Source organism: Hibiscus syriacus, unplaced genomic scaffold, assembly GCF_006381635.1.
Source record: "Hibiscus syriacus cultivar Baekdansim isolate YM2019G1 unplaced genomic scaffold, ASM638163v2 tig00117056_pilon, whole genome shotgun sequence".
NCBI lineage: Eukaryota > Viridiplantae > Streptophyta > Magnoliopsida > Malvales > Malvaceae > Hibiscus > Hibiscus syriacus.
In genome coordinates, this window is record NW_024063539.1 from 1,424,123 (window position 1) to 1,447,553 (window position 23,431).

Below are 23,431 nucleotides of genomic sequence, written 5' to 3' on the forward strand. Positions count from 1 at the left end.
AATTAATTAGCAAGTAAATTGGATGTGTCTGGTGTGATTATATGGGTTAATATTTGTTTAGAATTTCTTTTTAGTCATTAACAACACATACATATTCTTAAAAACTCAGTTTCTTGAATTCAAATCCCCATAGAGAATAACATTTCATTTTATCACTGAAATCACTTAATTAAATTCATCCATTATTACTTTTTTAATAAAGATATCCTAACCTAGGAATATTGTAAATATATTATATGTTAAAAAATGATTAATATTTTGAAATAATAAATAAATTCAGCATTTTTTTTCTTTTACTCAATTTTTTTTATACCATTCTAGCACGATTTGTATCCCACCGAAACCAATTTAGGTTTTAGAAATGAAAGGAAAATTACCGAATTTGTTATCATAATTTCGCGTTTACTGCTGTATAAAACAGTAAACCAAAACAACAGTGCATGCTGGTTGAGTTTGCTAATAATATCTCGAGTTGCGCAGCCACAACTTGCAAGAAGAATACAGTTCACTTTCACAACTATATATATATATATATATATATATAGGAACCCTCAAAATCATAAACTCATAGTTCAAATTGAATTACCTTTTCAACCACATCTTTCCTATTTCTTCTTCAATGGGTTCCATTCCAAAGTTCTACACTAATTATGCATTTTCTGATGATTTTTCTCAGTTTCCAAATCCACAGACAGTTCCCCAAGAAAATTATACAGCTGGTGCTGATGGTGCAATAATTCCTGGTTCAACATGGGGTGAAGAAATCAGTTTTCCAATGCTTTTAGACAACGGCGGGATCGATGTTTTTCAACAAGATTATAATCTAACAGCTCCGGTCCCGAAAGCATTGTTTCCCGAAGTAATCGGGATTTCGTCAGACTTCGATGTCCCGACAGCATTGCCTCATCAAAATAACGTTGCTGCAGGCTTTTGTGGCATTAATGGAACCATCCCAAATTTTGGTGGAAGATATCAATTGCAAGATGTCTATGAGTTTGGAGAAGAATGCACTGGATTTTTTCAGCAGGAATCCAAGCCAGTTGATCCAAGAATGGGACAAAATTGGGTAATTCTTCTTTCTTTCTTTGATGTATGCATTGCATGGTTTCCTACAATTTCATGAAGCGTAGTGTTTTGGGGTACTTATTGTTCTTATCGGCCATTTCGTTCTTGTAGCAGGGAATTCAAGGGAATCGAATTCGGCCGGCCATGGAAGAAAGCAATCTTAAGGTTGGTCGGTATTCGGTAGAAGAGAGGAAAGACAGAATTCTTAGATACTTGAAGAAGAGAAATCAAAGGAACTTCAACAAGACTATTAAGGTCTGCCTTCGCTAATATTCTCAGATATATATACGAAAGGATTAACGTTGTACATTGACTGATGTATTCCATTGATTGTATATATACAGTATGCTTGCAGGAAAACCCTAGCAGATAGAAGAGTTAGAGTCAGAGGGAGATTTGCAAGGAACACTGACCTTTTCGAAGATCAAGAAATGGTATTGAAAAAGGAAGACGAGAATTCACCTAATGATCACAAAGCCTTGTATAATTGCTATGAAGCAGTCCAGGTATATATCTGTCTTTTCATATATTAATGTATGTATATTATATATGGGGAAGAAGATAATGAGGTTGAGGCAAATAATGATGTTTGTTTTATGGTTTTGCAGATGAAGCATGATGAGGATGATTGGCTGCAAGCGGCAATGGCAAATCTAATGTATTTACCATATATTGCTGGTTGATAAATATATGTTAGAGGTAGCTTGTATATCTAATGGATTTACTAATGAAAAACTCTCGCAACAGAGATCTCTCTTTCAAACTGTTTGTTCTTAATTCATCTTATTCTCTTATACAAAACAAAGAATTTGCTAGTTGGTTCATGCAGTTCTCTTATAAGATAATTTATTAACTTTGTCAAGAATTTTAAACACGAGTATGATATACTTCATGTTTATTCAAAATTATTTAGACTAAAGTAATAAAAAATTAACCACGTCAAAAGGAAATATTAAAAGTGTTTACTTGACTGCAAGCTTATGATTGGTGAATTAAGCTAAGTAGCTGTTGAAGGGTATTGAAAGTGATTGAAAAACAATCGCATTTGATGCTAAAAGAACAAACCAATATCCTACTTTATCCATCTTTACCGGGACAAGGGTATAAAATACAATTGCAAGTCTTAATTAACAACATTAAGAAATGAACCTAAGGGGAATATATATATATATATATATATATATATATATATATATATATAATTTGATTGTCTAGTAGTGACCTAAAATTACTTTTGAGGGTGAGTACATATATATTTGTTATCTTTTTGTTCTTTAATGTTTTGGATTCTCGGATTATATTGGGATACGCAGTTTGCATTTGGAGATAGTTTTCTCATGACGCTCGACTCTAATTTACGATTATCGATGATCTATCAATAGTTTGATCATTTATTATGATTTGTTTGCCGATGCAGTCAGATATATTATTATTTATATCTTATTCAAGTTTTTGAATGGATTTCTAACAATTTCCTTGTATGATCTAAAGTGACTAATTTCTTCTGTTTATGGTTATAAGAAATGTCCTAATTATATGTTTAGTTTACATTTATGGTTGTAAAATTTCATTTTAATTTTGAATATTTTCTCTTTTTAAATAAAACTAACGGCTTCTATTTGCATTAAAAAATATAATTTTTGTATGGGTGTACAAAAATAAAATTTCAGAGTTAGACAATCAATAAAATATATAATTAACTGAATAAAATTCAGATTTTAGGATGGGCACATGTGTGGATCTACCACTATTACCTAGTTCAACTTTTTTTATATAATTTTTAAAAACATCACATTACAAAAATAAAGAATTCTAATTATTGAGATTAAAATATGGAATTGTTTTTTAATAAATAATAACATGAATTATATTAAATTAAATTAAATATGAAATTTCTTAATATGAAGCAAAGGAGAGAATATTTGACAATCTGGTCGTTGATTGTAAGATAAACGTGTGGTTGTCTAGCAATGCATAGAAGATTAACAGAACCAAAGCTTCAAAAATTCTACAATCACTTCAATTATTTGATGCCAAAATCATCACTTCATTGATTTTTGATATACCCCTCTAGGGTTTGTTCTCCAAGTCTTTTCTAAACCTCCCCACGTGATAAGCCGCCGCAATCAACAATCTTCAAATTCTTTTTTTCTTTAAACTTATCCCATCATCTTTAGTTTTCATAAATTTTGAGTTACAAATAATCTCAATTTTATTATAATATTCTCTCTTGATTTTCTATAATATTCTCTCTTAAATGTCTATAATTAAATTATGTCTTTGATAAAAAAAGTTATCTATTTATTTTTATGATTTTGTTTTGATGATTTAACTACTATTTTTTTCAAATCATACTTAAACTTACATTTTAGTTCTATTTTGATCATCTACCATTAGAAAAATAGAATTGTTGACGTGATTTTTTTTATTTTTTTAATAATGACATGAAGTTACCTTTAATTTTTTAACAATGGGTGACCAAACCGTAAATTTATGTAGGTTTTTAACAAAAAAAAAATAGTTGAGTGACCTAAATGAAACCGCAAACATAATTGGGTAGCTAAATACATAATTTACCTAAAATCTTATTAAGAAAAATTAGTGAGGAAAAAAAACCTAATAAAGGGAAAGAATATACAATATTAACATATAGTGATACAAAATAGGATAAAATACACAAATGGTCCCTGATTATAAGACATTGTCTTATTGAGTCCCATGATTATTAAAAGTTATAAAATGATCCCCTAATTATAGGACATTGCTTTGTGGAGTCCTTCAACTATTAAAAGTTATAAAATGATTACTCGACTATTCATATTTTTCAAACTCGTCTTTTTTCATTAAAAAATTAATGATGGTCTAAGTTAGACCAATTGGCTGAGATATAATAGTCGTTTGTGATTTTGGGATCAGATTTTATTATGTCATAGTCAACATATTAATGTTCAGCTCATAGTGCCATTGATATTTTAACAGAGAATGATGAGTTTAGAATATATGAATAGTCGGGTGATCATTTTATAACTTTTAATAGTCGGGGAACTCAATGAAGATATGTTTTATAGTCAATGGACAATTTCATAAATTTTGATAGTCAAAGGATTGAACAAAACAACTCTCTATAATCAGGAGACCATTTATTTATTTTACCGTTCAAAATATTGATTAAAGAAAAAAAGAGTATAACATTTCTTTTACTCTCCTCATGATAACATTGATTAACATCTTTGAGTCGTCGTATTTTTTTTTTATGGTGAACAAGAGAAAACTAAAACCTAATTAACACTCTAGTTCTCCTCTTCCTGGAGCAATGCTTTTATTTCGTCTGGTGGAGATGTCCAGACATTGCATCTTCCATCCCCTGTCCGAGCAAGGTTTGCCATTCTATCTGCAACCCGATTACCTTTTCTCGGTACATGTTTCAATTTACTTTCCAGTTCCTCTTAAGCTGCCCACTAATATGTTGATGAAGTGTGTTGCTTGCATTATTATCGTTCTCTCTTTGCAGGGTGTTTATTACATCTAAACTATCAGTTTCGAGAATAATCTTACGCGCACCTATATTGCATGCCCCTGATAATCCTTCGAGTACTCCCCATAATTCAGCTTCTACCGTCTTGCATGTGCCTATGAATTTGAAGAAACCTGTCTTCCATCGTCCTTTCTCGTCGCGTAGAACTCCTCCACATGTCGCGTATGCCAATATTTTCATAAATTGTTAGACTAAGAAAATTTCTAAAAGTGATTGCATCAAAAAAGAAAAGAAAAGAAAATTATATGCTTTCATAACTAATTTCAAGTTTTTCACAAGTTATGGGCATTTTTTATACTTTATGCCAAGTTTTTCAAGCATTGTACTTTATATGATTTCATAATTGATTTCAATCATTAGATGTATATTTTTGTCAAAGTAGTAACTTGGTGAGATCACTTGGTGTGATGGTTACATTTACATTAATTAATATTTGATACACTATCAATAGAAAGAAAGAAAGAAAAATCACAAGATTAGAATAATGTAATGTGTCATTTAAAAATGTAATATAAATAAATTAATAAGACATATATCACCATTCCAATCTTAATTAAAAGAAGTTTTTCTTTCCACCAGCTGTATATAATAATAATCCTACATGCAGAATCATGTATAAATGATATCTCCATGTGAAATTCAACAACAACAACAAAACCCTATTCCCGTATGTAATGGGGTTAGGGGTCCATGTGAAATTCAAGTGTATACTAATAGATGGGAATGAGGTTCACTCAAATGATGAAGTCTTGGGTATTTGGATCTCAATGCAACCAAGTTAACAAAGAAATAAATGAATATCATTTTCTTAAAGTTTTTATTGGAAACATTTAAAAAAATAACATAGAAATTAAGTAAGTTTAAAAGAGATGTCTTCTTCTTTGCTACTTAGAAGGGAAATTGAAAAAAGAAAAAGAAAAAGAAAGCAAATGGGTGTCACAAGGTAGCCTTCTTACAATCGTAAGAAACCACTATCCCAAAGGGCAGTGAAATGACCCCATTATTATTTTTCTTTTTCACTTTTCTCACTGATGAAAATTGTGAAAATTATTCTTTTCTTCATCAATTAATTTTGACTTTAAGTGCTGGAATTAACTTAATAATAGTAATTTCATACATGCTATTCTTACGGGGTTTTTTAATTAGTGTTATTATATATTCATTGGTCAAATAAAATATCATAACTAACGTCTTGTTATGTATATAGTAGGCAAATATATTTATGACTATCATAATTAAAATATAACAGTGAACGACCAGTGATAGCCTGATGAGCAATAATTTAAAAAGTTGAGACAATAGCATATAGACGAATCTTTCTGATGTCTCTGAGCACCGGACATAGAGGAGGAAAATCTAGAGAAAAATCAAAGCGAACGAATGAAAAATCAATCCCTCCTTAGCTGTAGTCCCATCTGACACATATTTGAAAATCAATAGAATGTTATGTAAACGAACGAATAAACTAGACATCGAGAAAGCAAGCAACAAAGAAATCTCGTAGAACTACAGACCAAGAAGAAGATCAATAGAAGAAACCTGGAAACCCAAAATCATCAATAGTCATGATACTCTTTACGAGAGAAAAGGGCCAAGAAAAATATTTTAATAAATATATTAAAATATAATTAGAAATTATCAAAAAAGTACAATCAACTGGAAAAAAAAAGATAGAAATGGCATGGAGATGGCCGGAAAGCCACCACCACTGTACAGAATGTAAAAAAATTGTGAGAACGTCCAAAAGCAAATAACTGCAACAGAGGAGAATGCAAAGGAGAAATAAAATATTTATAGTTTTAAATTAGTCAAATATTGATGTTTCGAAATAGAAATAATTTTAAATATAATATTGTATTTGTTATCGTTTTTGGTAAATTATTATTAATTTTTTTATGTATAACTTGTTATATATATTGATTAGGATCAACTTACATTTAATAGAAAACTTTTAATTTTTCAATTTTTTAGTATCGTGTAAATAGATGGTTAAGATTATCTTATTGTTTTTTTTCCCAATAGATGTATTATCATTTCTTATTGTTAATTTTAGTCATCTATTTTCATTCATCCAATTATATTAAAAATATGTAAAACTAAACTGTGTGAATGAATATATATATATATATATATATATATATAAAATTTTGAATGCAAAGTTGACTTGGCCTAATATATAGAGGTCCCCTCACTACTAGTAGTCTTGCAAGCGAAACTTGATAAAGTTAGGAAGTTGATAATGGGACTTTGGGTACATATCCAACAAGGAGAGAATTCAAGCCGGGCTATGCTGCTGTGTAATTCATTCATGCTACTAAAATGGAAAACCAAAATGGGTCTATAAATTTGGTACAGCAAGCATCTGCTGCCGGTTGTTTAGTCTTTTTCTTCCATATGCACTTAATGAATAGTGCCTCTTTTGTTTTCCCATTTGAAATTGTACCAGTTCCTCCCTCTATTCAGCAGCACAAGTCGTCGATGATGATGATGATGAATACTTTTTAGAACTGAACTCGAATAACATCGAAATTGTCCTTTGAAAGGGAGGGAGAGGTAAAAATGTGTTAGTGGATCCAAATTCAAGAAGTGAATATTTCTCCAAACTGTTGCTCAAATGCAAGGCCTTGGGATCAAGTAGGAAACTTGAATCAAATCAAAGGATCGTCCCCAAAGATTTGTCGGTCGACCAAGTGCTTTATCTTGCAGCATTTGATGTCCCACAAATGATTATGGGCAAGCCCTAGAAACTACTGCCACAAGAATGGGGAGTGTTCGGCCCCATTTGGGGATATATGGTGAGAGAGACTATATATGTATATATTGCTTAGGGTTGACCTTCACTATCAAATTAATTCTTCAAACTTTTGAGGACAACATTGTTGCTGGAAATTTGGAAAAAAATATTTCTTTCGGTGAAGGCTTTAGATTAGTTCTGACTGAACTGTAGATTATGCATGCCATTTGCACTTGCAGTCAAAATGGATGGATTATTAGTGATAAGAAAGCGAAAGATTGATTGGATGGATTTTGTGTTTGATAATTTTAACTTTCAAGAACAATGTTAAATTTTTAAATAAATTAAAATAAAATAATAAAGAAAGCTAAAATTCGTATCGAGTTAAGTTGTTAAATAAAAACTTCTGTTTGTTGAGCAAAAAAAAATTGTTTAAGGTGATTTTAAGGTAGTTTCTGTTTAGAATATTTTTTAATCATTGACAAGACGTATTTTACAGATGCATTTGTTCAAACTTAAAATATCTAAAAAAAAATAACACTCCTCTTAATCAAGTATTTTTTATTATAGATTATCAAAGTTATAGAATTGAGGTAGATTATACTAAAAATATATATATTTTATCTAAACTAGAAGATTAATAAGATAAATAAGTAACACTTTATAAATTTCTTTATAAAATAAAATAAATAAATTATTTATTATCTTAAAATCATCGTAGCGTTTTAAGTTGGATTTAATTTTAAATAATTAATAAAATTATTTTAAAAATCAGAATAATTAAAAATCACACATTAGACTTGTATTTAGCTTTTCGGTTGCGTTATCTTTCTTAAAATAAATAGTTTTAGACTTTTAATTGATACATTTCAATATGTGTTTAAAAAAGAATGGATAATCGATTAATCTATTAAAAGATATCATAACTAAAAAATATCATCCTAAACATAGTCACAAACTAATAAATGTATAATATTCATATAATTATTTTATATCATATTATTTTTATAATATTCATATAATTATTTTACGTGTAAAATTATAATCATATGAATATTTCAAATTTAATACTGTATAAATTGTTAATATAAAACATTTTATAAATATATAACAGGTCTTAAATGTAATTATAATACAAGTTGGTTTGGAAACTTTTGTATAAGAAAGTGTATTCGATGCACCCAGCTAGGTCAATTAATGAGCCTTGACCTAATTTCATCGACATAAAATTATGTATTCATTCCTAATTAAGATTGAATTTATATAATAAAAAAAGTTAAATTTATGAACAGTAAATGGAATCTTTCGGTCGACCTAATAAAATTTAGTCTTGGGCTTAAAAAATATAATTGTAATGGGCCACTGCCCATGGGCAAGTCTAGACTTCTAAAACGTCACTATTATATTATCATAGGTTCATTTCGTTTTGGGTTAATTTTAATGATTTGGTATAAAGGGAAAACCTTACAAACGGTCACTTATAGAAGATTAATTAATGTTATTACAGATGTCAAATTTTTGTTCGGATCTAAATTCAAATTTATTAAAATTATTTATTTTTATTCCATTTTAAAACAATCACATTACCAGTAGTTTTTGTCTTTGGTTTTATTTTATGAATTTCGATCATATCTAAATATTTTGAGAATTAATACAATTAATATTATTAGACTAAATCGTTTAAAAAATTGATTTAGATTGAACGAATTTAATCATTGGGTTAAAGAAATATTTTTAGTAATCTTAAGCCCATTTTCTTGTTTCATATGTATATATATTATTACAAACATTTTATATAAAATACAAAAAAAATGGATTAATGTGTTTAAGACCCTAAAAATATGTATTCTAAGTTGTTTACTTGTTTTTATCTACATCAAATATTTCATTTGGATAAAATATTTTAAGTGTGTTTAAAAATAATTTTAAAGTTTTTAAAATATAAAAGTATTACACAGTCGCTATTTTTGTTTACAACACTATTCGTGTATGGATATCGTTTATGAATAGTGCAAGTATTGATACTACTATTTAAGTATCGATAATGGACTGTCAAAAACTTAATTTAACGACTATATTTTTTGAAAGGGTGTTGATACATATACCCTAGTATCGATATCACTAAGTACAAGGACCTAAAAAACATGAAAATTCCATCTTCAAACATCTATAATTCATCTTTAACTGCTATAAATGGCTACAATCCTATTTCTTGGTATAAATACTCATTAAAGACACTTCAAGAAGATGAGATGAATACCAAAGTTTAAAGATCAAGTGAAAAGAGTTTAATTCTTCATTCTTACATTTTTTTTCTTGTATATAGTGTAATGAGACGTGTATATTTTTATTGTGAGCTTCAAATTTGTAAACACCCATCTTCAGAAGTATTCTTTATTTACACAATTTTAATCTTGTAAAGGAGAAAGATTTTAGTTTAACCATTGAAAAACTAGAGTATTTATATCTTAATCATTGTAAAATATATGGAGAGAAGTTTCTATCTAAGCTTTGGAAAAGATAGTGTTAAAAAAGAGCGTGACAACTCCATAAAAACATTTAATGTAAAAGCCTATTATCTCTCTTTAATTTTACAATTTACTACTGACAAAAGAAAGACCCTAAGCATTCTTCCTAGGATTATTATTATGAACATAATCATAGTAATTACTGGGATTAATAAGTTTAGTATGGGATCCCATAAGAGAATATGAATGAGACCTTTTCTTTTTATTTCTAATCATTAAACAATCAAGTGCTTTCCAAAACCAACGCCTCCGCTTCACATGGCCCACGTGCCCCCTTTTCCTCGCCACCCCACCCACCACCTCCGGCGGTTTGTAGTGCCTGATCAGCGCCCATTTTATACCATCAAAGAACGGGTGTTGTTTAATATCCTGCGCACCATTGGTGCACCCTAGCCTCCTCCTTGGATCTTTTACAAGCAATTTCTCGATCAAATCCTTTGCCTTTGCGGTTCCGGCCTCTTCAACTTCCGCCGCTTGGGGGAATTTCATTTTCCGGCTCGAAGCTATGTTTCGAAGGGTACTTTCCTTAGTGGCGCCTTTAAACGGTGTCGCTCCGTATAATAACTCGTAAATGAACACCCCAAACGCCCACCAGTCAACGCCGTTACCGTGGCCGGTTCCGGAGACGAGCTCCGGTGCTAAATACTCATGTGTTCCCACGCATGAACGTGAAAACGCCGTTGTGGGCTCAGCTACGAATTCTGGAAAAACTTCTTCTTTGCCCGAACCGGCCACAGGACCGAAACAGCCGCCTCCGCTGAAACAATTCCGCTTTGACTTTCCTCTTTGGCGGCGGAGGAATTTGAGAGTGGGGACCATATCAGCCTTGAAACACAAATCGAAATCCGACAGCATTATATGCCCATCTTCACGTAACAAAATGTTTTCGGGTTTTAGATCCCTGTAAACGATCCCTAAGGCATGTAAATATTCCAAAGCAACCAAAACTTCGGCGGCGAAGAACCGGACTGCGGCTTGAGGGAAAGAGTTTCCCGGTTGTTTACGTAGGAGAGAATGGAGGTCTCCGTTAGGGCAGAAGTCAATGAGGAGACAGGTGTAATGAGAAGCTTCGATATGGGTGTAAAGCGTCGGGAGAAACGGGTGGTCCAACATGGATAAGATCTCGGCTTCCATTTGAACGTGGGAAAGTTTCTTGTTGCTCAGTGTATCCCTGTCGATCACTTTTAGAGCGAAGGTGGCGTTGTTGCAATCTCTAAGGTGACAAAGAAAGACCCGGCCGAGGTTTCCAGTACCTAAATGGCGAATGAGCTTGAGGTGACGGAGTTGGAGGTTTCCGTCGGAAGAGAGGTTTGTGGCTGCTTTAATGGCGGACCAACGTGGATCCCATTTGCGGTGGTGGTGGGCTGTGATACTGGTGGTCGTGGTGGTGGAAGAGGAAAGGCTGGATTCATTGAAGCTGAGGGTAAGACTAGATCTTGCTAAACTGGAACGAGCGCTGGAGCAAGGAAAGGTTCTGTCGGTGGTGGTGGAAGTGAAGCTGAAGTCCAGATCGGTGTCTGGAAAATATGTTTCTTCTTCCATGACTCCTTGGTTTTACAGTTCAGGGTTTCACGTCTGCCCATATAAAGGAGCAAGTGAGAACATAATGGAAATTAAATATAGCCGTTTGGTTGACCCAATTTCACTCATTAAATATGAGGGACAACCCAAGGTGTTAGGTTGATCCAATACGAAATAAAATATTGTATGTATAGAAAAAATAAATGTTTGTTAAAGTAGTTTCTAAATATTAAAATTTTATTCAATTATTATTATTATTATTAGTATTTTATACATCTCTTAAACTGTTATATCTCTCCAAAATCATTATATGTATTTACTCTTAATATATTAGTATTTATTTTTTTAATTTAAAAGTATGTTTAAATATATTTTAAACTTCAATAAACAGAATAGCATCTATATTTTTTTATAATTATGTGTCAAAATTCAAACGTGACACAGAGTAGTTGGATTGAGTGAAGGGGCGGCAGAGTTGAACAGCGAGTTGATGTAAAAAAATAAAAGGAAGAAATGAGGAAGAGAGACAACGGCGCCTAGTCGGCCGCGTCAATGGCTGGTGACGTTTACCTTTAAGCATTTTGTTAGTAGAATTTTGCTAAACAGAACACAGCTTTTTCAAATTATTTTCACATAATACGTTGTTAATCAACTAGTATTGTATATTTTGAAAGTACGTTGTCAATAAATATAAAGGACAAAATCATTTTAATAATAAGGGTAAACTACGCAAATGGTCACTAATGTTTGAGTACATTTTTGTTTTTGCCATTGATGTTTCAAAAGTCACAAATCGGTCACTAGTGTTATCGTTTGTTACAAATTGGTCACTCAATGTTAATAGCCATTAACATGCATGACGAAGAACACAGCTGGTGTGATAACTGCTTACATGGACTGTATTGACCGGGTTAACGGTCACATTGGAGACCCAAAAACCTTCAACAGTCACCTCTTCTCCTTTAAAAAAAAACCCAACCCTTTAACTTAATTTAGGGTTTTTCATTACTATCTATATTCTTTAAAAAAATTCCTAAAAATTGTAAGAGAAGAGAAATCCTGTGAAGATGGCTACATTGATGTTTCGCTTTGCAACTGTGGATGCCCAGTTAAGGTTTTGTTTTGTTTTTTTATTTTCTTTCAAACCCAAAAAAAGTTTACCATAAAGCATAGTGTTATCCCCCTTTTCCATAATCTCCATGCAAGTATGATTGTTTTTTCCCCTCATTTTTCTCACTATTTTTTATCTCAGACGAATAGAAGAAGAAGAAGAAATTATTTTTTTCTCACTAGTTTTTCTCTTATACGAATTGAAGAAGGAGAAATGGGTTTATGGAAGAAAAAGAAATGTGTTTATGGAAGAAAAAAGAAATGTGTTTATGGAAGAAGAAGAAACGAGTTTATGAAAGAAGAAGCAATGGGTTTATGGAATAAGAAGAAAATGTTTATGGAAGAAGAAGAAACATGTTTATGGAAGAAGAAGAATGGTTCATAATGGTAAATGAAACCCTTGATTTCCCTATTAATTAGGGTAAACTACGCAGTTTGTCAGTAATATTTGAGTAAGTTTTTGTTTTCCCCGTTGAAGTTTCAAAAACGTGGCAGTCAACCCAGTCCATGTAAGTAGTTAAACGCCAACTGTGTTTTTCGTCATGCTTGTTAACAGCTATTAATGTCGAGTGGCCAATTTGTAACAAATGATAATGTTAGTGACCAATTTGTGAATTTTGAAACATCAATGATAAAAATAAAAACTTACTCAAATATTAGTAACTATTTGCATAGTACACCCTAATAATAAATTGAAAAATAAGTCATTTAATGATGTCTTGATTTTTTTTAAATAAGATGGTTTCTATAACATTTATCGAAAAATGAGAGGAGTACTCACAAGGGCAAAACATCAAGAGGGGCTAAGGAGAGTCTTGGTCCCGCCAATTATTTTTGTAATTATTAATTAATATTAAAAAATTTATATATTTTAAATAAATAAAAATTTATCAGGTCCCTTCAATTAAAAAAAGTACATTTATAAAAAACAAAAAATACTTTAATTCCGTTATAATAAATTCTTAGTTCCGTCACTGATCACTCATTGTCTTTATGAATATGAAGATATATGAAAGATTTAAAGTTTTTTTCATTGCATGAGAAATTCATGAGTGTACAAAATACAGACAACACAAAAAAATTATCAAATTTTCCATACGTCTTTATACAAATAAATGATCTTTATGTCTTTTAATAATCAAGGTAAGAACTACTGTATTTGAGAATAAAATGAGGTATATATTACATGTAGAAAACATTTTTTTCTGTACAACATATGGGCAAAATTGCCAAATAAAAAATGATTGTCCCTTGTTCTCATATTTAATGTCATAAGAGAAAGGTAGGATAGTAGACTACCCTCAACACTAGAGTAAAAATAGTTTCCGTAGGATACTTCTAAATTATAAAATTGCCAAATAAAAAGGGTGTTAAATATAGTTGTTTGGGGGATAGGAGGAAGTTGTCGGCAACGGCAAGGTCATATGCATAGAAATGAAGAAGCGGCGGTTAGTGTAGCATAGCACCTACATTTGACTACATTTATGATTCTCTTACCAATTATTTATAGCTATGCCAGACAGAATACCTAATAATAACTACGCCTAATTTCACTGTACTTACTCGCTCTTAACTTTCCAAAATCTATGCTTGCAGGCTTGCAGGTACGCGCCAACTACATAAAATCCATATAGTGGTTACATTATTATAAAGGGTAAAATACAAAAATGATCATTTTACTATAGAATATTATTTAGTTGGGTCCATCAACTATTAAAAGTTACAAATTAGTTAATCAACTATTCATATGTTCTAAACTCATATGTTTCTATTAAAAAAATGACGATTGTTTGAGCCAGATATTAAACTATTTGACTGCGAAAATAAAATCATATTTCAATAATATATACTTATGACGTTATTTCTTTCAAGCAATAGCTCAATAGCATAATGTTTCGAGCATTGACTCAACAACATAATATAAACGGAGAGTTGATCCATAAAATAGAACTCAAACGATTTTAAGATCAAATTTTATCATATCTCAATCAACCGCTAATTTTTTAACATAAAAGAACAAGTTTGAAACATATGAATAGCTGGGTGACCATTTTGTAACTTTTAATGATCGAGAAATTCAAGAAAACAATGCCCTATAATCAGGTGTCATTTGTGTACTTTACCCTATTATAAAATTAAAATAGTTTTATGTATTTTCCAAATTCTTTGAGCGGTTAATATTTTGATCGATGCGTCTTAAATTTTTGCATATTGAATTTTTAATAAATTAAAAATGCTTAACAACCTATTTGATATAAAAAAGTAACCATTAAATATACGTTGATAAAAATAATAATCTCAAATCATATTTGGAAGATATTTGATTGATTCAAGATTTTATATACATAATAAATACATGTATATTAATAAGTTCAAGTATTCAACCATCAAATTATTAAAATATTACTCTTAAGACAAACTTATATTAAAATATAATGTAATTTATAATATAATATAAGCTTAATTAAAAAATGCACTAATATTTTTATTCATTTTAAGCGTTTAAAGTTTTTTTTTTGTTAAAATAGGTGCTTTAATTTTTTATTATATTTTAAAATGTTTGACCGTTAATTGTCATTAAAAATACCATCAATCAATCAAGCCATGACATGCGATGCGTATATAAATATTAAAATTTTTTATTTAAAATTTTAAAATTATTATTATTTAAAAAACATATAATTCCTTCAAAATTTTAATAACCTTCGTCCCTCAAAATTCCTAATTTCAAAGCTTCATTATTATTGTCTGACTACCGTCAAAACAATCAACCACCCATCATTAACCCTTTACTGACCGACCATCTCCCTTACTGTTGTATAATTCCCTAAATCCTCAATACCTAAATTTCTTATTCTCTAACCCCTTTCTCTTCCAACCGCCTTTCCCCCTTATCGCCGTCTATGAGAATTTCCGACGGAAGGGGAAAGAATGACTGAAGAGGAAAAATATTAGGGATTTGGATAGTAGAGATTTCATTATTTAAGGAATTAGATTGAAGACAATAGGCCTAAAGGTCAGTGGATGGATGTCACAAGCAGGTGTTCGTTCGACGATGACGAATGATGATATTATTGGGGCTTTGGAATTAGAGATTTTAGAGGTATGAATATTTTAATATATATTTTAGGAAAACGTTATTTTTTTAATATCAATTTTAATTTTTCTCAATATTATTTTCAAAAAATATAAACACAACATAATTCACGTTTTGAATAGTCGACGTCTATACAAAAATGGCATGTTATCTAACGTTTAATTATTTATTGGTATAAGTTAAAAACCAATCCGAAAACTTTAGTGGAAAAATTGATTTTGTTACTCCAATGACCTAAATGAGATATACCTTAAAAGTTCAGTGACAAATGGTCTAGTTTACACATTTACTATTTTGTTTTATAATTATATATTTTTAAGTAGTCGTGTTAATGAGATTATCATAGCCAATATAAATGAGTTTTAAAGAATAACTAATTTCTTAAAAATCTACCTAAACTTAAACCAAATTCATAAATGATTAATGTATTTCAAACATTAACTCATCAACTTTTAATTATTCTAAGAATCGCACCACACAATTAAAATTGTCATTTTTAACTTTTAAACGATTTTGAGAGGATTAATAAATCTATACTCATTTATTATATAAACTACAAATTCATATAATAATTTTATAAAATTTAATATACATGATAAAGTATCCTATTTACCGTTATAAGATTGATAAATTGAAATCCTTATAAGCGGGTCAAACTAGATAGGTTTTGTAGACAAGTCACTTGTTCGTTTTTTTTTTTTAGTTAACAAGACGATGACATCAATTTTGATGTTGGTTGTCATCGTGGATTTTATTTTTAATCTTTTTCTTACATTTTTATCTTTTTATTTCTAATAATTTTTCTTTCATAGCACAATTTTTTTGTCTTCATAACACGCCATCTCTGTCTTTTGGCATGTTTTTTAATTTTATTTTTGATCTTTTTTGTCGTTTATTTTTTGAGGATTGAATTTGATGTCATTGAGATTGATAAAAATGGCGCTCATTTATTATCCGCTGATCTTCCCTGTTCTGGATCCTAGAATTAAATTTGGATACACATCTTGCTTTTGTAGATGATTTTCTCGTGATGTTTGACTTTAATTTGAGTTTGTCGATGATATTTTAATAGTTTAATCCCCTTGTTATGGTTCGTTCACCGTAACAGTTAGATCTGTACGTATCTATCTATTGTTTGAGGTTTTTGAATAGGGTTTTCACATTTTCATTGTATGGTCCATACATTTGTCTTGATGATTATAAAATAATATTCTAAATATGTGTTTAGTTTACGATTCTAATTATAAGTCCTCATTATAATTTTAGATATTTTCCTTAATAAAATTAGCTGTCCTTTTTCTATAAGAAAAGTTTTTTAGATCAAGTTCACAACATTTTCTTTTGGCATAATCAACTATTAATCCATATAATTAGGGTAAATTTTGTATTATTTTTAAAACGTATTTTTACATTTAAAATTTTTAATAAAAAATCTAATCAGAATAAATTGAAAAAAATAATCTTGTAATATTTATTTTAAATAAACTTTTAATTTTTTATTTTTGATTATAAAATTATCAAAATGTTATTTTTTTATTATTCTGAGTGAATACAATATAATATATATTCAAAGACTCTCAACCATTTAACATTGACGACAGTGAAAGAGTCAAGATTCTGATTAAGGGAGAAAATATATAGCTAACGATAGAAAATGTTAGAGAGGAAAAATCAAAATAAACAACCATTTGAAGGGGCTAAATTTTTTAGATAATGCGTTGAAAAAAAAAATTCGTCAAATATTGCTGTTGAAAAATTATTTTATGAAAAAAAAAATTCAACACATTATCTAAAAAATTAACCCATTTGAAGGTCTAAATAGATATTTATTATTGTATATTTTTTAATAATAAAAAATTAGGAGCAGTGGCCCCAACCATTCATATAACTGTGTCCATGATTGAAGACACCCTCACATAAATGGTGTTTGAATTCGAAATTTATAGTAAAAATAACAATTTATTAATTATTAAGATCGTGTGATTCGTACATCAAAATATTATTTAAAGATATATCTTAATTTTCTAATACAATGTTCAAAATGAATATTTTAATCTTTTTACAACAATGTCAAACACTTATTCTTTAAAAAATATTTTTCAAAATCTAACGGTAGAAAAATATGTTTACTGCAATATTTTTTTCCTATAAATACGAATTAAAATAATAATTAGACAATTCTTAGAACCAATTAGGTGGACCCATAACTAAAAAGTATAATTATAAAATTAATAAGTGTTTGATGTTTTTTTATACATAATTAATGAATTGAACAATATATATTATGAAAAATAAAAATTAATAAATTTAATTTTAAAATTTTATGATAATATATCATCATTTAATTTAATTTTTTGGTAGACGAGTCTCCAAGCAAGGATCTTCTGCATACACAAAGACTCAAACTTTAGAACTTATTTAAACGATATCAAACTGTTTATCATTTAATTAATTAATGATATATAAAATTACACATTATAAATATATTAAATATTGACATTTACAAAATTAAGGAATTAGTTAATTAATAGAATGCGATGTGGGAAAAGATAAGAAAAGTGATGGGTGGGGGAGGCATGTGGATGAGCCAAGATTTCGGCATCTCACTAAGGTTGGGACCCACGTGAAAGACCAACGGATGCTGTCTGCCACGTGATCAACCAGTTGGCCCCACAAGTCCCAAATAATTCATATGAATAAACTATATATTTGACCCCAAAACTCTTATGTTTAATCTTATATTATTATAAGAATAATTAATAATTCACTCAATAATTCCCATCATCTCAACTTCCTAACCAATAACGGAGGCTAAGAAATAATGAGGCATGTCAAAGGGATGCATTGTAATTAATTTCCTTTTTGTGTTAGGTTAGTGTAATTTATTTCAGTTCTAATTTAAAATTACTATATTTTTTCATATTTACAATGAAATATATATAAAAAATTATTTAGTAAATAATTACAGATAAAATGATATTTTTATATAACTCTATTAAATGTTTAATTTTTATATAAAAATATATTTAGTAAATAATTAATGATATCTTTAAGTTTCTCTCAAGACATAAACCTATTCACATTATAAGATATGTGCAAAGGAGAAGATCATCATCATTTCCAAAATCCTACTTCCTTAGATCATCGTCTTTTACAATGACATGTCACGTTTTCTGTTACATTGAGAAGGGATAGAAATGATGAATAAATTAATGTCTCTTCATCAATCGGTGGTTTTGATTCCAAAGAAATTAAGGCTTAAATTAATATAGTTTCATATTTTTGAATGGAGAGATGGTAGGGTCAAACTCATATTGCAAGTTCATGTGCATGCATCACACCCTGCATTATTATTATTATAACAAGTCTTAAGAGAAGGGCTAAGGCAAACTGTAAAGGGATGTTGGCTTTGAAATCCGCGATGTCCTTGTGTCGCTACCTTCTACGTTTTAATTGAGTTGATCAAGATTAAGAGTGAGTCCCACATAATTTAAATTCCATCTTTAAAACATTTACCAACAAATTATATGTGCTCATTACTATATAAATACGAGATATAATTAGAGTTAATTGTATCATATGTCTTTGAACTATGATCCTCATTTTAAATTAGTTCTTAGACTTTTAAATATTTTAATTTCATCCCCAAACTATGACTTTTATTTTAAATTAGTCCTTAAACTTTTTCATATTCTAGTTTAATCCTCAAACTATGGCCCTCATTCTAAATTGGTCCCTAAACTTTTGATTCTTTCAATTTTATCCCCAAAGTCATCTAAATATGTAATTAGTTTCAAGCATAGTTTAACCTAAATTTTATTTTTTTCAAGCACATAATAATATGACTTGTCTTAATGATCTTATTAACAAATGATGTGATTAGTATATACACATGGTTTAGATGAAATTGAAATGTTCAAAAAATTTGGGGACCAATTTAGAATGAAGGTCATAGTTTAATGATGAAAATAAAATGTTCTAAAGTTTGAGGACTAATTTAGAATGATAGTCATAACTTAGGGATGAAGTTAAAATGTTTAAAAGTTTAGAGACTAATTTAATGACATATGATGCAATTGGCTTGATATAATTATTCATATATATCAAATTAATGGTGGTGAGAATGAGTGTCATTCGTGTAAGACAATTGGAGTAATCGATAGGGATCGATTAAGGGAATAGTGGACGATAATCTTCTTAAAAATTTTAAATTATTTAGTTTAAATGTTATTTTTATATATTTTTATTAATAATATGTTTTTATCCCTAATAATTACACTCCAAACATAAAATCATATGTTTGGTATATGATAATTGAGATGTCTCCATCACCAGCATATCGGATAATAGAGAATTACGAACATAAATAACAAAATTGTTCAACATTTCTAATTAATAAATAAATGATTGTTTGTTGCGAGCATATGAAAAAAAAAATTAACAGGGCCAACAGCCAACCTCCATCTTGTAGGTACAATGTATCCTTCCATTCCTAAAACTATAACTCACAAGCCTTACCTTTCTCATCCTTTTTTCTAATATATCTCAACTGGACATAGTGGCTCCCATTGTTGCATGCAAATCAACTTCCACAATTTTAACATACTCCTCTAATCATTAACTTAGATCCCATCAATTATAAATAAATTTAAACGGAATCACCAACATAAAATACGATTGACTTATCAATCACTGCCTATAAGATGTATGCATTATCAATGATTAAAACAATTCAAAACAGATATTATCATATACTTACATATGCTATTAAAAAAACATATCCGAAAACAAATGCACCTAACTCTATTATTTAAAAATAGATAACACAGTTGGTGGGCTACGAGTTCAGTTCTATTTGTGTCTCGGGTCCCACTAAAATGGAATTGGATGAAATTATTTGGTTAATTATTAGTTATTTTCATTAGCAGCAGAAATAGTTGCAAACCTTAAACCCACCTCAGCTGTAATATTCTTCAATTTTAGTTTTAAAATGTTGCAATTTTGTGAACAATAAAATAATTATAAATCTTAAACTTTCAACTATAATTGAGACGATTAACTTTTCTTAATATATATTTTTTGGAATAATCGAAATAACCTACATTCTAAAATGATGGCGTAAATAGCTCATGAGGTAAATTGAAGAGGATAGATGCGGTTGATAGAAGTTGAGTGTTGTGACAATATGAAAGATTGGAGTTTTACACAGGGACGAATGCAAGACTAGGTGTTAGGAGGGGCAAATTTATAAAACTGAATTTATAAAATTTTAGTGGGCGAAAACATATTTTCAATATAAAATACAACTAAAATATCTAAAATACATAGAAATTTGAAACTTTTAGCTGAGACAACTGCTCCCACCCGCCCTCTCTAGATCCATCCCTAGTTGTAGTTAGTCGAAGCTGGGTGCTATGACAACGTGAAGAATTGGAGTTGGTAGATTCTAAAGGTACGACCTTTTAATGGTATTACCTTGTTACTTGACTGGAAATCAAAATATTGTTATAACCTTTAAAAACAAAGTTTTGAGAAGTGCAGTATTTTGTAAGATAAGCGTGTTTAGAGTTTATTTTTTAATCTTCTATTTTTATAAATTGAATACGTTTCTTTCAATCAAATTAAGTAGTTGAAATGCCACCTGAAATATCCAATAGAAAAGAAAAAGGTTCTTTCTTTATTTCATGAAAAATATGCCACTTAACCGCTACACGTCCATTAAAAATATTTACATGCGCATGTTAATTACATAATGTTTACGCTTTAAATAGGTTTTCATTTTGTTAAAAAATATCTATTAAAAAATATATATATTTTTAACTTTTTTGAAATTTACAAATTAACCGCCATAGAAAATAAGTCTAAAATCGCTATACTTTTTTAGCTTATTTTAAATAATATACATTTACATCTACAAATTGAACTAAACTTTTCATGCACTGCTATTAATTGATTTAATTTTTTTAACTCACAATATTTTAAATTAATTTAAATACACCCATGTTATCAATATTAATAAAAATATGGAAATCTAAAACTTTTAAGTGTTTTTTCTCTCTCGATTCCTCGAGGCAATCAATGTTTTACCTTGACTAATTCGGATCGATCCGTGCACTTGGTTTTGGTGAGTGAATCTCCTAATAGGAATTTTCTGTATACATAAGGTCTCAAACTTAAACCTACTGAAGCGATATCAAATTGCTTACTACTTGAACCAATATCGTCGGTTAAAGCTACCGTGTTTAAATGCTCATATGGTACAAAATTAAACAAACTTTGGATTGGACCAGACCCAGAAAAGGAATTCTTAATTTTTCTGTAAGTCTAACTCATATTAAATTGAGTTCATTCAGCCCAGCCCGCTCAAAATCGTAGAGAAATGGTGGCCGCCCATTATATCCTTAAGGATGCTTGATGAAGGAAAATGATGATCATGTTGGCCTGTCTATTTCGCTAAGAGTTTTCTTTTTTCTTTTAAGAAGGCTTAGCTAGAGGTATTTACGAACTAGATTGGATTCAATTTATATATGATATTTTTTTAATAGTCAGCGATAATTATAAGATAGTATACCTTAAGACACAATTGCTTGAATTTCGTCTAAAAAATTTAATTTTACCATTAAGACCACTTGATAGATATATTTGTTCAAGTTCGATCTAACTACATGTCAATCTAAAATATTGGCCCTAAATGATGTTTAAAATCATCTATATTTATAGATGGTTGTTCTAAACTCATTTAGGAATATAGATTTCTAAATATATTTTTATTTAATATTTGGTAAATTTATTAAAATTGTAAACATATTTATCTATATTATCATTAAGTACCTGGTTGAATTAAGGTTTTAACAACACTTATTCTATATAGGGTTTTAAAGTTTAAGATTTAAATTTAGGGTTTAAAGCTTATGATTGAAAACTTAAGGTTTTAAACACAACAACAAAACAGAGCTTTAGCGGCGTTTTTATTGTCCTATAGCGGCGTTTTTAAGCGCCGCTAAAAGTAATCGCGGCAATAGAAAAAACGGCGCAAGAAGCGCCGGTAATACCAGCGTCGCTAAAGTTAGCGGCGTTTGATAACAAAAAACGCCGCAAAAGGTCGAGATATATAGCGACATTTTTGAAACAAACGCCGCAAAAGGTCGAGATCTATAGCGGCGTTTTTGGATCAAACGCCGCAAAAGGTCGAGATCTATAGCGGCGTTTTGGAACAAACGCCGCTAAAAGTCGAGATTTATAGCGGCGTTTTTGGAACAAACGCCGCAAAAGGTCGAGAATTATAGCGGCGTTTTTTATACAAACGTCGTTAATTACCTTTCATTAGTTAATATTAATTGATTTTGCATATTTAATTTCTGCTCTACAACACCTAAATTTAATATCATTTAGCTTTATCTAATTAACAACCATAAATTTTAATTAAGACACAAACTTGAAATCCATAACAACAAACTTGAAATCCATAACAAGAAACTTGAAATCCATAATAATAAATCAAAGTTTAAATTACGTAAAATATAATGTAATTCAACATTGTTAACTAGAATAAACAATAATAACACCTAAGATGGGAAAGAACAATTTGTAGTCTATACCACACAAACAGACCATTTACAACCATCACTAGTAGTGAACTAGTGATAAAACTCAAAGTTCTCGTCATACAGAAAATGGGAAAGAAGAAATGTGTTATATTTGGAGGCTGCCCACTACTGTACTCCTCAAGCTTAATCTCTAATTCATGGCCTATCAACCCTGCCATGTCCTAGAACAGGAAGTTTGACAAAAGTTAGTTGAATCAAATTGTATAATTTACATAGTTAGTCGAAAGCCTAAAA

At 29.6% G+C, this 23,431-nt stretch overlaps 2 protein-coding genes across 2 annotated transcripts; one reads left to right on the top strand and one right to left on the bottom strand.

Annotated features, from left to right (window-relative positions):
• The first annotated feature begins 619 nt into the window (after positions 1-619).
• LOC120198121 lies at positions 620-1,788 on the top strand. The gene is made up of 4 exons (XM_039199502.1): positions 620-1,066; positions 1,180-1,320; positions 1,410-1,571; positions 1,674-1,788. Exons 1-4 carry the CDS (start codon positions 620-622, stop codon positions 1,746-1,748), a joined length of 825 nt encoding a protein of 274 aa, XP_039055433.1. The 3' UTR covers positions 1,749-1,788.
• Positions 1,789-9,949: 8,161 nt separating this feature from the next.
• On the bottom strand, positions 9,950-11,433 carry LOC120198148 (serine/threonine-protein kinase WAG1-like). The gene has a single exon (XM_039199524.1). The coding sequence runs from the start codon at positions 11,402-11,404 to the stop codon at positions 9,956-9,958; it is 1,449 nt and encodes a 482-aa protein (XP_039055455.1). The 5' UTR covers positions 11,405-11,433; the 3' UTR covers positions 9,950-9,955.
• Positions 11,434-23,431: the final 11,998 nt, after the last annotated feature.

Coding starts and splice junctions, on each gene's coding strand:
- LOC120198121 (XM_039199502.1), top strand. CDS start 620: ATGGGTTCCATTCCAAAGTTCTACACTAATTATGCATTTTCTGATGAT. Junction 1,321..1,409: donor ACTTCAACAAGACTATTAAG/GTCTGCCTTCGC, acceptor GTATATATACAG/TATGCTTGCAGGAAAACCCT. Junction 1,572..1,673: donor ATTGCTATGAAGCAGTCCAG/GTATATATCTGT, acceptor ATGGTTTTGCAG/ATGAAGCATGATGAGGATGA.
- LOC120198148 (XM_039199524.1), bottom strand. CDS start 11,404: ATGGAAGAAGAAACATATTTTCCAGACACCGATCTGGACTTCAGCTTC.